This window comes from Calypte anna, chromosome 2 (genome assembly GCF_003957555.1).
Source record: "Calypte anna isolate BGI_N300 chromosome 2, bCalAnn1_v1.p, whole genome shotgun sequence".
NCBI lineage: Eukaryota > Metazoa > Chordata > Aves > Apodiformes > Trochilidae > Calypte > Calypte anna.
Window position 1 is genome coordinate 92,884,304 of NC_044245.1, and position 17,599 is coordinate 92,901,902.

Consider the following 17,599-nt stretch of genomic DNA (forward strand, 5'->3'; position numbering starts at 1 on the left):
TCAGCACATCATTTACTTCCAGTACCTGCGAAAGCTCAGAAAACCATTATGGCTTCCTGGTGTTCCTTGGGCCAGTCACGGACAGAGAAGAGCACTCAGGCAGCCCTGTAACTACAACCACACTTTGGAATTGTTTAGCACCAGCCAAGACCTGAACTCCACAGGAAAATACTGCTTTCAAAGGTCAAGTAGGCCTGTAAAACTCCGTAAGACTAAACCAGATGCTGGGTAAAGCTCCAAATCAATGCTGAAAAACTGAGTCCCTTCCACTCCCCTCCTCCCTTCACAAGGGAAGAATGCTAGATATTCAACTAGCAAATACTTCAAATAAAAGCTACATTTCCTTCCTTAGGGCTTTTCCAAAGAATGATTCCGTAACTCTCCAAGATCCTTTTTAAGCCAAATGCCGGAAACAATCAATTAAGGTTTTCATTCCCATCCAGTGAAACTCGTAATGTTAGGTTTCAGTTGAAAAGCTTAAAACTATTTGCAAAAAGCAGCAAAAGGTGATGACAAAGCCTGACAGCAAAACTCAGCAAGTTACCCTCCACTAGTTACAGGTAGACTCTGCTCTGTGTACACATATGTACTACCAACACCTCTACCTGGAAACCTTTCCATTAGATAGTCACTTTATAATTTTTTCTTAACATGGGTAAGCTGTTATGATTGCATACAAATCAAAGTATCACAGAAAGCTAGGGGTTGGAAAGGACCTCAAAAGATCATCTAGTCCAAACCCTCCACCTACAACTGTACCTTTTTACCTTGCTGGTACAGGGTAATATTATCCAAAAGAGGCATATCAAATGGTTACTCTCAGAAATTTCTCTACTCAAAGAAAGAAAGAATTTTCAAAAGAAGGAATAATGGTTCAATTAAATAGATGAGGAATGGACTGATGGACTTCATTCCCTTCTAGTTCTACATTAAAATGTAAGTATTAGGACACTGCAATTTATTAAAAAATATAACAGAATTTACAAAATATCAACCCCCCATTTATTTTTCCTTGCTACTTTTCTTTCAAATCTCAATGACGCCTTTCAATGACACATCATGCAGTCTTATATATTTTACAGTAGTTGCACTACACATTAGTAGCACCTGATATTCCAAAACTTAAGCTATTTATGCATGTACACTGACAACACACTCCTTTTTTACTCCTCTTTTTACTTCAAAGCGGCAGTGTAAAAAATACACTAATTTTATAATTATGCTTATAAAAGAAGACCGACATTACTTGAGAAAGCATCTCATACCTATTTAAGCTGCTACTACCCAGTAACTGGCATTTACTTACAGCTGGTTCTCTAAAGTTGAAATAGCTAGACAGGTTTTCCAGTAAATTAAAATGATTTGAAAATCACATGGTCTTCATATGATGCTGAAAGCACTGTAACAATGATTCCATTTTTAAAGCACATGAAAAGTATGCCCGAACAACCTTACCAAAGAATCCATATTATTAATGACAAAAATTTACAAAAACATTTTACAACACATTCCAGTTCAGCACATGTTTGTGCTCCAGGTCACTTTATAGATAGGAATGATTCTATTTGACCCATTGGAATTACTCATGTGCAAAAAGTTATTTTAGAGGCAACTCATAATGTAAAATACTTAAGGAAGATGAGGTACTTAAAAAAAGACCAGTAAAGGCCTTTCGCTAGTGTACTTATATAAAAATAGTCTAGAAAGATGTATCAGATAAAGTTCTAGTTAACAATGTCTTATATACTATAAAATGGGCATTGTACACTAATAATGGTGTTCTGGAAACAAATATCATTAAAGAATTGTTAAATATTTTTTTCATATAAAAATGTCTAAATCCAGACTTGTGCTTAATCATGGCAAAATTCAGTCTCACTGATTAATGACAAAGTGGTTTTAGTTTTACTTTCTTGCTCATATTTTGTGTGTATGTATCATAAACTCAACAGTGAAACATCTCTGTTCCGTGTTTTGCCACAATTTACACCTCAGTAACATAACAGTGTAACAGAAATTAGAAGTTGGCACCATTAGCACTACTGATGCATTCACCTTGTCCTCAACCACACAGTCTCCGAGACACAATAAAGGTGTAGCCAAAGATTTATCCTACCAATAACGTGTAGTTATAGGTCCCATGAAGATTACTGACACTGAAGCAGCAAATATGTACTGTCCTTGGACTTCACAGATAACATGCCAGTTTTGAGACACATTCAAGTTGAAAATAAATCAGTATCACAGTTCCAATAACAGGAAAAAATACCTTGAGGAATTTTTATTTTAAAACATTCCACTTTTGAATTAGCTATTAAGTGGTAATGATCACAATGGACCAGGTAGTAGGAGGTTTTGTGGCTTAGGTATGCAGACATTTTACTACAAGACTATTTTTTAAGCTTCTGTGATTATCAGTGACACAGTATTTTTCCCCTAAATGAATTATGACTTAAAAAATCAAAAAGCAATACAAAAGATCTTTTAGTAGCAATCTAATTATGAGATATACTTACTTTCTTTATCTGTACATTCAAACACTTCCACAACCTCCAAAACACCTCCCTTTTGTACATACAAAAAAGTAATAGTTTCAGGTTATGGACAGCTAGAGAGAACAGGGTGTACTAGTTCAGTACTGCTTCCTAAACTCAAAATGTATTTTTTCTTCGTCTCTCAGAACAATATCAATGTTTCCACTAAAAATCTCTTTTTGAAAAGTTTCGTTAAAAGGGCACCGGTTTCTCAGAGGGTATGGGTTATAGCTATTTTTTTTCAAGCACCCTTTGGAACTTATTTCAATTTTCTGTTTTTGATGATAGTCATGCTGACAACTTTTTTTGGTCCATCAAATTCTGTAGTACAATTACATGAATTTACTTTTAATAAATTACCATCTTTGCATATATCAGTCAAACCATGAAGACTAAACACTTGCAAATAAAATGCATTATTAATTTAATTGTCACAGCCTATTTAGCTAGCTTCTATTAGTATTTGCTATTATATGCAATGTATCAGAGGGCAGAATGAAATTCAAAACATGAAGAATAAACTTATTATATTGTCCTAGAGAAATTAAAAAATCGCAAGCTTGCAAAATTATAATCAAGACATTAACATTTTAAGTAGGTAAGAAAACTATGTAACTTAATTTATGGTATATTTATACCCGAAGTGATTGTTTAACATCTTGAAGAAGGATTTCTTTGGTTCCCAAAGCTATTAAAAGGAATCAAACTCATAATAGGAAGAGAAAGGTGGAAAGGAAAGCAACAGTAGTTTGCTATTTACTAGATGGATCCTGTGGCTCTCATCATCAATGAGAGAGTGCTACTAAAAAATTACATTGTTATTCTAGTTCTGCCACTGCTGTTTGATGCTGCCCTCCACTAAGCTGAAGCATCAGCTAAAAAGATATTGTTGATAAAAAATACTCACAGAATTACGTGGGTTGGAAGGGACCTCTGAGATCATCAAGTCCAACCCTTGATCCACCACCACTGCGGTTATCAGACCAGGGCACTGAGTACCACATTCAGTCTCTTCCTAAAAACCTCTAGGGATGGAGAATCCACCACCTCCCTGGGCAGCCCATTCCAATGCCTGACCCAGTACTCCAAGGATGGATGAAGATATTTCAGTAAAAGAGAGCATGAAGGCACTTGTTTATGGTGGGACTGGAAACAAAGCTGCAACAGCCTGTACAAGCAGCTGGGCTGGGGAGGCTGCAGCCCTGAGCTGGATCCCTGCAGCCAGGGCTACTGGGGCTAGGAACCTGCCACCACACAGAGGGGCAGCAGGGGAGGGAGCTCCTACCCCTCCTCCTCCTCTTCCTGCCCTGCTGGTGGGAGAGCCAGAAAGCCTTTCAGGAATACAGGAAGAAAAGGGGAAAATGGAAACGGCCATAAGGCTTTCAGAAGAAACACACAAACAAAAGCCAGCAACAACCGATTTAGATCATAGCATGCTCCTTGTTTAGGAATTCATTTCAAGATGATGATCACTAAAAATATGCCTCTCAGGCTAAGATACTATATTTGGAAATCTATTGTGTGTATCCTTTATTGCGCACATATTCACTCGGGTAACGCAAGTTATCTCTACGTTGTATTTATGATGATTACACAGTAAGCACCCCCTTGTAAAAGAACATATTGGTACTGAATGCTTCCAGTTACAAAATAACCCACCAGAGCAAAACATTTTTGTAATTGTTGTGCTATGACAAAAGATAACCAGCATAAACTTTAATATGATATCTGCTTTGATGAAACTGTAATTGTTTTTTCAATGCATCATTCTGTATTTTAGATGAAACAGAACATCTCAAAAGCCTTTAAATAACCACGCGTTAGGGAAATTCTGGTTAAGCACTTTGTAGAGGAAATCTCATTTAAAATATAAACAACACTTAAGCAGGTGCTTGGTCAAATGTAAGGTGTATATGTTACGTTAATTTAAAGCTCTACTCTTAGGTCACTCGGTGAAGTAAGCGGGATGAACTTGTGAGGAAAGAGTCTGACCAAGTAACATTTCCAGTATCTTTGAAAAGAAATTAAACATGACTTTAAAAGAGTTTAGCAGTGTTCTCCTGCAACTCCTAGCTATCATTTATTTTCCTCTTCTTTCATATCAAAATCAGAAAACATTATTTTACTTATCAAAGCCTACATGGGAAGAATGATTTACAAGGCAGCAACACTCGAATACAATATCAAGCATCCAGCAATCAACACTGCAGGTAGGATAACTCCACCTATCTAGACTGAAAAAGAATTTACAAAACTTTGGCAATCCAAAAACTATTAAGTTTCTAGTTGCCCCATAAATTCAAGAATATAGCAGTAGCTATGCCACAATGAGTCTAACAAATATGAGGCAAAATCTGTTTATCTGCAAACATGGTGCCACTTAGTTTGGAAAACATTATTAGTTTTTAAACCACATAAAAAATAACCTGTTTGCAAGTAAAGTTGAAAACCAAGCAACTGTAATCGGATTGGAAAAAAGGAAATGATTAATTCTTATGTCTCTTAAAACACCAGATCTCTGTTCTTGTCAAGGAACACTGAGGAAACTTTCCTGTGACTTTGACTTTGATAATCAACATAAATCTTGGAAAGTAATTTTCTAAACTTATGAGCAAGATAAAATCAGCAAGAAACAAACAAACAAAAAAGTAAATGTATTCGGAGAAGAGTTGTAAGTACGGAAATTTTAAGAAGATCCTGTCACTTGCCAAAAAAAAGATCCACCCAAAAAAAGCGCAAATTGTACACCTTTTACATAGAACTGCTTTTTACTGCAATTTTGCTATTGACACCTGCAGACATGTCATAAGCAATACACTGGAATAAAACTTACATATGTTAGCTCCCTCTGTTGTTGGAGCTGAGCTTAGAGCCTGGATGAATTCATTTTGGGAAAGCTAAATATTCCAGATAAGGTCTCCTAATGTTGTAAAAGTTAAAATGAAAAAGAATTTAAAAGTGGTTTACCTTTCTTTGGGTGTGCCCACTCCATGCTTGCCCAGTAAATGAGTATTCAAATGTTTCTTCATCACAAATGCCACCCTACCAAACAAAGGGAAAACCCAGATTAATTTTTCTGATTAATTTTTAATACAGTATTTTTCTGTTTTAAGCATGCACTTAGGCCTTTTTTATTAAAGACAGACTTTTAAAAAGTCCTGCTAGATGACAACTTAAATATGGAAGTGCATTCTGTAATAGTTTTTTTTCAGTTTGCAGTAACTTGGCTATATTTCTTATGAATAAATAATCACAACCGTACATCGCTCATCAAAGAATGGAAAAGCTGTTTCTGCTTCACTTTGCAAATTAGGACATATTATATAATAGATAATAAAGTCTGTTTCACCTAAATAACATTTTCTCATGTTATAAGCTAATACAATTTTAGTTATACCTTTCTGTTTATTTCAGCCTAACATGCACATCCTGCAGCCCTTCTTCATACAAGTAGTTCCTTGGGTTTTTTTTAATAAGTAATGAAAAATACAGCAAGATCAGATGCTTTAATCACTGGTTATGTCTAGTCAAAATTCATTGTTTTAATTATTTAGAGAGATATACATGGAAACAAATTAATAGCCTTAGTTATTTCATAGCCTTTTGGAAAAAAAAAAAAAAAAAAAAAAATAAGATGGAAAAGCTGAAACTCATGATCATGAATACACTTTGAGCAAGAATGTTGATCAGATTGGCAAGACATTGTTCAAAACATCAACAGCAGCAACAAAAACTACTACCTGGAATTACAATTCTACCAAACAAAACACAGATAATTTACTTTAATTTCAGTGACATATGTAATGAAAAAGATAGGAGCCTATCAAGTACCATTCTTCTGCTGATAAGACCATAACATCAATTTAATTGTCATGTGACTGCTTCAAACAATTTAGATATCAGACTGAACCTTCAAACTAAAATGGTTCTCTCGATAAGCAAAAATTTTACTGCTGCAACTTTCAGTGTGAAAAGGGCTTGCAAACATTTTTGTTAATTATGTATTACAGCTGTCCTTCATAAAGTTAATTACTAATAGCTGAAAGGCAATAGAGTCTATTTGCATATGTACATGAAAGGCATGACATATGCAAAAATATGATTTTAATTAGCATTCCAAGATATGAAGGGCTACAAATCAAACTGGCACATTATAAGATTTTTAATGTTAAACGCTGAATTCATCTGGATGTGTTTGCAGTAATGGACAATGAAAGGACTGTAAAACACAAGTCCTATGGTGTGTAGGAGCCACAAAAGCCAAGAGAAGGTACTTTTCCTTTACAAATGTGTTTATGTAGCTTCTCCACATCTGATCTACTTTGAGCACTTTCACATTATTAAAGAGAATCTCTCTTGTGCATCCCTTAAGGTATAAGAATATAATTCTGTCTTGCTTAAATGATAGCAATTTCCTTATTTTTTACAAGAAGACATTAAATACCTTTCCCTACACAATTTATAAGTATGGCATCATAATCATAACAACTGTGAATAATCTATCACACTGTTACCATCATTACTATGCAAGTGTCATCAGAATTATTGTATGTGGGGAAAATAATTATATCAAAAGAAAAAAAAAGTGTTCTAATAACAGCACAAGACACTCAAAACATACTGCCTTTGCTTTTTGATGGAAATACTAATCATTTCCACACAGCCATGAAAGGTAAAATACAGATTTTAATTTAGTAACAAGTTTATTTCCTGTTACAAACATCCATTCTCCCTCTTCTCTAAAAGAAAAAAAAACCAGAGATATCACTGTGAATGGCTAACGTGCAAAGCAAAGTTGTAAAGGCATACTTTGTTACTCACATGGAATATAAAGATCCCAATCAGCTACACAGTATTTCTAGGGAAGTTTTTTGTTTTTTTTAATTCTGAGCCTGCATACTTGAAGCTGAACATTTCTTATACCACACAACCACAGGGGTACAGACAGTCAGACCTTTCCACAAAATCAAAGGCCTTGTTAATAATGGGAAAGAATTAATCTTACATTAGCTGCCACCCCTGTTGTATCTAGGTTCTGAATAAGAATTTTGCTCCAGTTACAAAGCACAAAGAAAACGGGCTGACTCAGTAAAGTGTCCCAGCACCTCCTAACATTTTCAGCTTGTAATGTAAGGCTGGAAGACTTAGGTCTTGCAGAGCACAGAATGCCTCCCTGCAAGCCTGGTGTGCCCAGGAACAGCTCCCTACCTTACAGAATCAGGCCTTAAAAAATAAGAGCAAAGTTGCTGTTTTCCTAAGAAACTGAGAATAAGATAATAAATATTACTGACAGACAAAAACAGGTTGTATTGAATCAAAAGATTGCTTTCCTTTGAATTGAGGAAAAGTCTAAACATTTTATTTTGGATGATGATTTTGAGGACAACTTAAAAAAAAAAAAAAAAGGCAGACATGAGAACATGAGAACTGTTCAGAGTATGTTTAACAAATACTGCAGGCAGATTTAAGAGAGAGATGGTAGTGGTATTTGCTGGCTTTAAAAATCAAACACAAAGTGTTTTCTATACATTGTTAACACCAGGTTTCTAAGCAATTACTGTTTCAGATGTCAAAAAATACTGGGCTTATCTATACCAACAACTTACCTCTGCTGACTTAAATCAGTTATTCCTAAGATAATGCCAGAATTTAATAGACAGACATGACTTAGCCTTGATCTTTTCAAATGAATCTTAAGGGAAGTCTGGCTGCCACCAGTAAGGACTCAAGGAGTGAACGCTTTCAAGATATGCTGCTTTAATACATCTTCAAATCAAAGCTAATCTTTCTGTCAGTGGCAGTAAGCACCAATTCAGCGTTCACTGAATTTCTCATTTCTGTTTTTTTTTTTAATTCTAGTGGAAATAGAAATGCTCAAATGCCAGAAATTAACTGGCTTCAGAAATGCATCAAAGAGGAGTACAAAAAACCTGTAATTGTCATAGTTTACTTCTTCCAATGTATAAAAACCAGGCCAGACTACAGTCCTGGAACCAGTTTTACAAACTCTGATCCAGACAGAGTCATTCCCAGCTCACATGAAGAAAAGAACTCACAGCCCAGATGCTCTCCCAAGGGCCAGTTCTTGTAAGGCTGAAATATCCAGCCTCTAGATCCATGTCATGGTCACTGGGAGTTCCCTACATTTGTCAGGAAGGCCTCTCCAATAAGCCATTTCTTCCAGTGGAAAAAAGGTGAGTTTGTGGTATTTTGCTTGCTTCCTGTGACATTCTGTTGGTTTAACTTTTTTTGTGTGTGTGATTTTCAACAGCTCTGGGTGTAAGCTAGCAGAATCCTCCATCAACACCAGAAGAAATTAAAGACAATTTGAAAACCGACACAGAGCTTTTTTCACTATGGACATTTTTTTGCACTTAAACTATAAATAACTTGCAATCATAAATATATGAGCACCTTTCCTAAAATAAGTTTGCAGAATATTCTGCTTTCAGTTTAGAAGAGTTGTGGCTTTGTAGGAATGTGTCCACTCACATTCCATGGCAGTCTTTACTTGGACTCACTCTGAGAATGTCTGTAACTGATTTAGGAGCCTCTACAGACTTGTCTTCAGCTATAAAAGCACATTTTAATGCACAAAAGAAACAAAAGGTCTTCTAATTCTGGGAATAAAGAAACATATTGGACAATCTTTACTTCCACTTTTTATTCTAGTGTAAGACAAGTTTTCCAGCATGTACAATGTTTATCATTTCAGTACCCAAGGAATATGAACAATCTGTCATGTATTGTCTGTTCTCTCATTTTCTCTGCAGGGAGAGAATTGTGCTCTGTGAAGTACCTTGTTTTGAGAGGAAAAAATATTTTCTGTTTTATTATGTATTTATCCATCTATAATAGCTATTTTCTTTTTAATATGTGCAGCACTGTGTTAGTGAAAAGCCAAGTTAAAAAAGCCCCAACAACACACAAACTAAAAAAGCACTCAGGACCATAAAGTCATGTAATGTATTATTTCCAGAGTGTTTACCAAGTGCCCAGCCTTGGCCTAGTTCCAAGGAAGGAGCTACATCTTACCTCTATGAGAAAGTCTCTTGAAGCTACGTCAACACAGCAGTCATCTTGTAACTGCACATAACTGCTGAGGAGGACCAGCACAAGAATTTATTTTTCTGGGACTCTATAAACAAGGCATCCAGCAGTTGAAGAGCCATTTTAAATCACTTCTCAGTGGATACATTACTCTCCCCAATTGCTCTTGGAGAATTTATCTTACAGAAAACAATGTTCAATAAGAATAGAAAAGTCCAGGAGAATAACAATTAATATCTAGCCTTTATTCATATTCTCGGTATCTTCTACATCTCCTTTAAACTGTCCCCATTTCTTCATACGTTAATTTAACTCTGAGAATGCTATAAGGTACTGCATGAGATGTGCAGTCCCCACGTACATAAGATGTTTTAAAAAGCTACTCGAAAGCTTTTTCAAATAAAAAACCAAACCACAAACACAACAAAGCACACCCACAAGCACAATTAAAAAAAAAAAAAAACAAAACCAAAAAAACCCAAAACAGAATGCTATTATTTTATTATTAGTATTAAGTACTCAGTTTTATCATAGCTTTCAGGCACTCAGAAAGGATTGAATGATTTACCGTTTTGGATAAATCGCATGGGAGACCTGAGAGCTTCAAGGACTAATAAGAAAAAGGATCCCTTAAACTTTTATACACCATCACAGAATATGAAGAAATAATATATTATCCTGTCAACATCATCTGTCAATAATAACACAAACACAATAGTTCTTATCACCTGAATTATACCACCACTTGTTATTTACCATGTCTTGCAAAATGCTGCAAACATTAATTGTAGTCAAATTAGTGGTTGACATGGAGCTATGCCAACAAGTGTATCCAAAAGAGAAAGACATAGTGCAGTTTCTGAACGAATATCACGACTCACATGTATTTCCAAATTATTTATGCTTAATAGAATTTGTACATGTAATTACAGATTTTTGCATATACTATAGATATGTACCCAAAAACGTAGAACTTTATAAATTCAAATCAGCAGGTAAATAGTACACAAACAGTCTATATGAACTTCATGTATAATTTTGAGACTTTGAAAACTTAAGAGTTGCTACCAATATTTCATCTCTCTGTCAGGATCTTGTATTCAACAGATCAGCTTCAGGAACAAGAACATGGAGGAAAGCATAGAAATGCTCAGAAAGCAATGGTTTTCTATGAACAAGTGATCTTTCTTCCATGCATCAAAAGTTTAAGTTCCTGGGAATTTCTTCAAGTCCATCATTCATGGATGTTTGCTGATTCTGAACAGTCCAGACTGGGGCGCTGATAACTCTCCTGCATGACTGCGCGCAAGGGACTCAATTTAAAAGAAAGTATCTGGCAGGGCAGAGTCTGGTGTGGAAGATATCCAGCAGTCTGAAAGGCTTCATGCCCTTTGTGACAAGATGTCAGGTTCAAGTGAATATCTAGTGTGGAAAACATCCAAAACCTGAAAAACTTCATGCCCTCTGTGACAGGATGTCAAGTCCTAGAACCCTGCACAAGAAAGCTGAGGTTTTCTGATTACTCATTTAGCAGCTAAAGGAAATAGGTCTTATTACTTCCAGCTAACAGTTATGGTTATTCTTCTTAAGTTAAAAAATAAACCCCAAAGATTTCAGAAGGGTAACAAGTCAGGTGCAATCACCCAGTCTGCGATGTTGAAAGCACTGTGACCCACTACCTCATATTTCCCGCTGACCCCAGGTGTTAGAGAAGGACATTTTTTGCTCCACTCTTACTTACACTCATAATTAAACTGGAAAGTTAAATGCATACATTCAGCATCCTTCTGACCAAACATGGCTCCTTCCTCCTCATCTTCAAGTACAAGCAATTTGGCAGACTGGAAAATGCAAACTTTCACTGGAAAAGGGAAACTAAAAGAGGCAAATGAGGACGTCTTTGCCATCATTAACAAAACAGGAAGAAGATGAACACAGCATGAATACCATGGTAATTTCTGGAACTTGAAGACTGATGTAAGGTTTTTTTTTTCTTCTGAGAATTAATATCCTTTGTTCCTTAATTTTGAAGGTGGGGATTTTTTACAATTTTCCATGTGACAATCAAGTATGCTTCTTAATTACTTATTTACTTTTCAACTTTCCCATGGAGATATTCTGTTGCTGAAGTTCAAAACCCAACATTTTCAAAAATCAGATGTATGTCAATATTTGATCACTTATGCAACAGACTACAACCTCACTTCTAAAAATAACTCATCTCATTTTTACTGGGTTTTTTTTTTGAATGAGCTAGCAATGAAGCTGAGGTGCCCAATGGAAGAAAAAAAAAAATTAAGAGAGAAGACGACAACTTCTATTAGTGGAACATCTGTACAGTGCACAGCTTGCACCCAAGGTAGACTTCAGTATCACAGCAGCTACTGTTCCTGACTTGCTTTGTAAGAGAATGACAGACAACAGGATTGTCAATGTGCTGTTCAATGACCTGCATCAATCTCAAGAATAATTTACTGCTATATGAGACAGATCATTATGGATGAGTTGTGCTCTATCAATCAATCAACTGTGCTATTCCTGCATATTCCTGCATCTATCACCGAGAAGAGAGAAATCCCTCAATGTATTCCTTTCGCTTTCTGCCACCAATCTGCAGGCCCAAGATGTGAAAGAATTAGTAGCCAAATAGCCACTAAATAGTAGCAACAGCACAGTTATCTCCTTTTATGTATCCTGGAAGAAGAGACCTGGGTGCAAAGGAAAACTAAATAAAACAGAAGATATCCTCTATTGTTCCACTCAAGTTAGCTTGGAAAGTTCTTGACATCCAATGCTGCTAGGTCCTCCCACCATCCCTATTTTAAGAGATATATGTTATAATGCAAACCACCTGGGACAGAAATTTAGTCATTGGAAGGACTGTGATAAAAAACACTAACATTATTGACATTATTTTCTCTCCCATGAAGAAACTTAAATACTTGTTATTATGTGCCTCTCATGAAGTTACTTATTTTGTAACTGCAATCACAAAGGTTTCCTGTAAATTAACTATAGATCCATTCTGAATTTTATAGAATCAAGGGTTTTGCAGTGTTTGTGTTTCTTTCAAATACAAACAATGTACTCAAGCTGATGCTTGAGTAAGTCAAGTCCAGACAGTGATAGCTACTATTAAAATAAAGGAGAGAAGAAACTCAAAACTGCAGCTGAGAACTTTTAGTTTTGGAGATACAGTAAAACGCAGCTCACCCAGCATACGTGAATATGTTGCAGTTTACATGCACTGAACCACAAACTTTGCCTCTGTAAATGAGGGAGTAAGTCATTTCACTCTTTAGTGCATAAATCTCTGCTGAAGATGGCACTTAGTTACTTCAAAAGATTCTTAGTGTGTGGCTCAAAGTGTACAGGCTGCATGGCACAGTTAGACACTAGTGCATGGACAAATATTTCAGTTAATCTCTCTGATCCAGCACCACATAAGAAATACAGTTTCAACCAAGAAAACACCCCAATACACCTCCAGAAAAGCAAGCATGAAACGTGACAGAACAAGGCCCAAATCGTTATCCATTTCATAATACCATAAATGACCAGAAGGTCCTGTCTTCTGTTTCAAGCCATAACAGCATGCAAATCAAGGAATATGTTAGTCAGCTTAAAGTAAAGGATTTCTTTGAAAACACGAAGTGGATCTTTCCTTATAGTACCCTATCACATCTTAAATGAACAATGAAGAGCTTCAAGTGATGGCATCCTGTCACTGCCCCCACCCTGCATACACCAGGAATTATGAAGGCTTTAAAATTCACAGTAAAGCATCATTTATGAATAGACTAAAAATTAATGACCAGTGAAACAGATCTAACAATAATAAAAAAAAAAAAAAAAAAAAAAAAAAAAAAAACAAACAAAAAAAACCCAAGCAAAATGCAATCAATTTTAGGAAATGTATATCTTTTAATTCTCCCCAAACACCTATGATTAGAAATGAAACTGAAGTTGTTCATGCACCATTACTAAAAATAACAGTCTACTTCAACAATATGCTGCTGGGTATTCTTCTCAAACAAACCAAAACATAATAGAATGGGGTTTTTTGTTTTAAATCTGAATGTGAATTGATCAATTGTCCACCAAAATATCCACAATTCTGTCACGGAGTGGAAAGAACCAACATCACAACAGCATGTTGTGTAATAAAAAAAATTTAAAAATAGATTGTTTATTATGCAGTATACGGCTAAACTGATAACTCTAAATAAACAAATGGCTCTCTACTTATTTTTGTTTGCTTAACGAGCAGACTAAAAATAGAAGAGCAGTGGCAAAAAAACTTTCAAGTCAGAAGGTGTTAACTTTGTCAGGAAATCACCTTACAAATATATGAGAAAATTAGTACCGCCACAAGAAATGTTTGTTTCAATATTCAGAGGAGTTAATGAATGTTAAGTGATAATAGTAGACAGCAGCAGTATGTAATTACATTTCTAAACACACCTTACCAAATCACTTCTAAGCTAAAAGAATCACATATTCTATTAATTTTCATTGGTTATCAAACATCTGTAACTGTCACCTCTAACAGGTGTTTGGTAATCTAACAGCTGCACAAAGTACTAAAAAAACCCACAAAATAAAATCCTCAAAACAAAAGAAACCAAGCAAAGCAAAACAAAACAAAAACCAAAAAAACAATGAAAGAAAGAAAACAACCACAGAATGACATTGTGTTTTCAACCTCTCAGTCTACCACAGTGCAGAAGGTCTTTGACTAAATTCTGAAATGCAACCTTAGGCTCAGTGTGTGGATTGGCTTGCATCTAATTGAGATTAAATCCAAAACCACGACACAATCAAGAGAACATCCTTGTTGAACTAAATGAGGCTGCAGGAATGCTTTAAACTGAAATGAAGATTTGCAGCTGTAAGTATTGTGACACAAAAGAGGACCTACCAATCTTGCTATCGAGGACTTGCTTACACCATCTCTTTTCTTTACACACACACACAGAAAAAAAAAAACAAAAACAAAAACAAAAAAACAAAACTGTATGTTATATATACAACATTCTCTTAACTCTAGACCCTTCCTATTCCATTCCCTCCCTTTCTTCAGACATTGGTCTGCCTCCCTACCAGTGACTCAGTCCATTTCCCAGCATACTCAGGACTTCAGATATAGAATTTGATGTAGCAGGCATCAATTCCACATTCCATCATCTTGCATATGGAAGGAGACAGCAGGATGAAGTGGCTAATCTTTGAAGTGGGAAGTTCTTCAGAGTAGATCCCAACTTTTTGAGAAGTCAGGTGAACCACATCTCTAGGAGCCCTTTGAGGAGTTTTGCAGTATATCCCTTTTGGCAGACAATTTGTACAGAGCTTCCCAGCAATTTTGAGGACCAAAGTCTGTCTAAGTTGAAAGTGCAAGAAACTGCCTTTAAAACAGCTTCAAAGTAGCATGTTTCAATGAGTTTCTACTTAAAAAGAGAACGGATAGAGCAAGGCAAATATACATAACTTTAATAATTAGGTTTTCCTGAAAAAGAAATCATTTTTGATGTTGCAGCTCCTTCCTGACTGTTAAGAAATTGCAGTTACCAGCACCTTCTAAAGGAAAAGCCATCTTGAGGGTTAAATCCTTCTCATGAAAAGAACATACTCTTGCCTGTCTTTAAAGGCAATCAAGACAAATCTAAAGACAGTTGACTGTGGGCCAGAAAACACACAGGGCCTGCAGAAGAAGTGCCACCATATATAACTTAGTCAATTCAGCAGTGCCTGTGGTCTTTTGAAAAGTTGCAAGGTACAAGGAAAGGAACAAGATTAATAAATTGGTCACCATCTGATGACTGAACTGCTCAGAAGTTATACACAAGCAGATGGCATACACGATTTTTTATTGACAATTTACCCACAATTTGAAGACGCTGTTGGTGATAGATGGTGACTGGAGCTAAAACTCTGCAGTCTGCTTGATCTGTGAGAATAGTGAGAATCTTGCCCTAGGTCTTTGCTTGACATAGATAAAGCAAGTGCTGGATGATTTGTTTATTCCCAAGACTTAGATTCAGCTGTATAACATATCCTTTTTGTCTTACACCCAAGCATTCCATATGACTGTTTGACTTAAGATAGAAAGCAAAACATTTTGGAATACCTGTCTGCCAAAAATACCTGCAACTGTGTGAAAACAATAAGACTACGACAGCAGGACAGTATGTCTGTAACCATCAGACATACCAGACATACCAGTCAACGTGGATGAACCTTTAACAATGGTCTGGGCAAATCAGAACAGACTGGTTCCAGCCAAGTCAAAAACAAGGTAATCCTTTGGATCACATTGCTTTCAATCTATACAAGAACACATCTGCTATGTGCATACACAAAACCACGTTTGGAGCACAGGGAAAAAAGAAGACACCCACCTTCATCCTGGCTTTCCGTGTCCAAGGCCTGCCCATTGCTACCTTAAAGACTCAGAACCACAAAATACTGTGGCATCGGATCATTAGTAGTTAAGCATAAATAAAAGTTTGGTGTTTTCAGTCTCAACTGGCATCTCAGCCTCCCCAGACATTCCCATCACAGCCAACCCAAACTCTCCCTAAAAGCTGATAGCTGCAACAAATTCTTTCTCTTACCACTGAAGGGGGAGGACATTGGCTGAAAAAAAGTGAGACTGTTAGAGGAAACCATGATATGCAGAGCAGGAAGACTCTCATGCACCCTACAATACTGCAGACCTACAATACTCTCATATTATGGCTCTGAATATAGAGTGTGCAGATGATATTAAGAGCAGCATGGAAGTCCATCCAAATGAGAATTCCACGTGGTAGCAGTGCCAATACCCCACTTGTCTCATGAGCAAATGGTAATGGTTCTCACCACTTCAACCACAGACTTAGGAGAATTACTAGTTACTAAAGCTGCCAAGTGCAAAGCCTGGTGTTTCTTAGGGTTGCCTTTGATGTCCAGCAGGACTCACTTCAGAGAGAGAAATCCAAACTCAGGACTGCGTGGACGAGTAGAATACTCACCTGAGGTATAACTGTTATTGAAGTACTAATCTGAGATACAATTTCTACTGATTCAAAGAGAATTAAAACCACACTGAATTTAAAAGAATTAAAGACCCATTCTTGGAGTCTAATAGGGATGTTGCATTTACAAGGTATGAAGACTTTTATCAGTCTGGGAAAACCAAAGGAATACAGATCATACAAATCAGTACAGTCATCTAGATGATATCTGCGACACAGCAGAAAATGTTCTCTGGCAAAGAATATTCCTATGCCAGCCAGCAGTTGAGATGAACTCTGACCATTTCTGGCCACATACCAAGCATGAGAGAGATGGGAACTACATACACACCCAATGTAATTAAAAGAAAACCATCTTAGATCTGAAGGGTCCAGATATACTTACATACATATATTGTATGTATGTATATCCATATGTATATATTGAGAGTACATATAAATAAATGTGAAGAACAGATCAGTTTTGTTGCAGTCAAAAGTTTATAGCATATTATCTAAAAATGAGAAGAGAGTTAGTAAATTACCTGAAAAGATGCAATAAAAGGAATTAAACTTTTTCTGAACTTGCCAACCAAGTTTCTGAGGTGTGTTTCTAGCTGGATAAAACGTAGGACTTCCGTTTTTATGTACAAAGTGACAAACTGATTCTATAAAGAAATATAAAGCACATCTCTTTAAAAGAAATATAATTTTAGAAAGCTAGTGGCTTTCTGAAATGAAACTTCAATCAAAAAGAGCTTTTTCTTTTCCAATCCACGCTGTCATTGCAACCACACTACCATAAAGCATTATTTCAAGTGTTCACATAAAATGCTTGGATTCCACAAGTCTATTGGTCAGAGAGGAACAAGACAGCAAAGGCAACACAGGTATCAACACACACAGTACTCCTTCATGTTATTCCATACAGCAACACATTTTGGTTTGAATGAATGTATTCCTGTTGGAGCACTGAAATTTAATAAATATGTTCACGAATGAGGCATGAGTACACAATAA

At 36.1% G+C, this 17,599-nt stretch overlaps 1 protein-coding gene across 1 annotated transcript in view; it reads right to left on the minus strand.

Moving 5' to 3' along the window:
* Window positions 1-17,599, minus strand: part of ZNF407 (zinc finger protein 407) — a 347,057-nt gene that overhangs the window by 202,967 nt on the left and 126,491 nt on the right. The window contains 1 exon segment of the mRNA XM_030445366.1: window positions 5,502-5,576. Coding sequence (XP_030301226.1) covers window positions 5,502-5,576 — 75 coding nt within the window.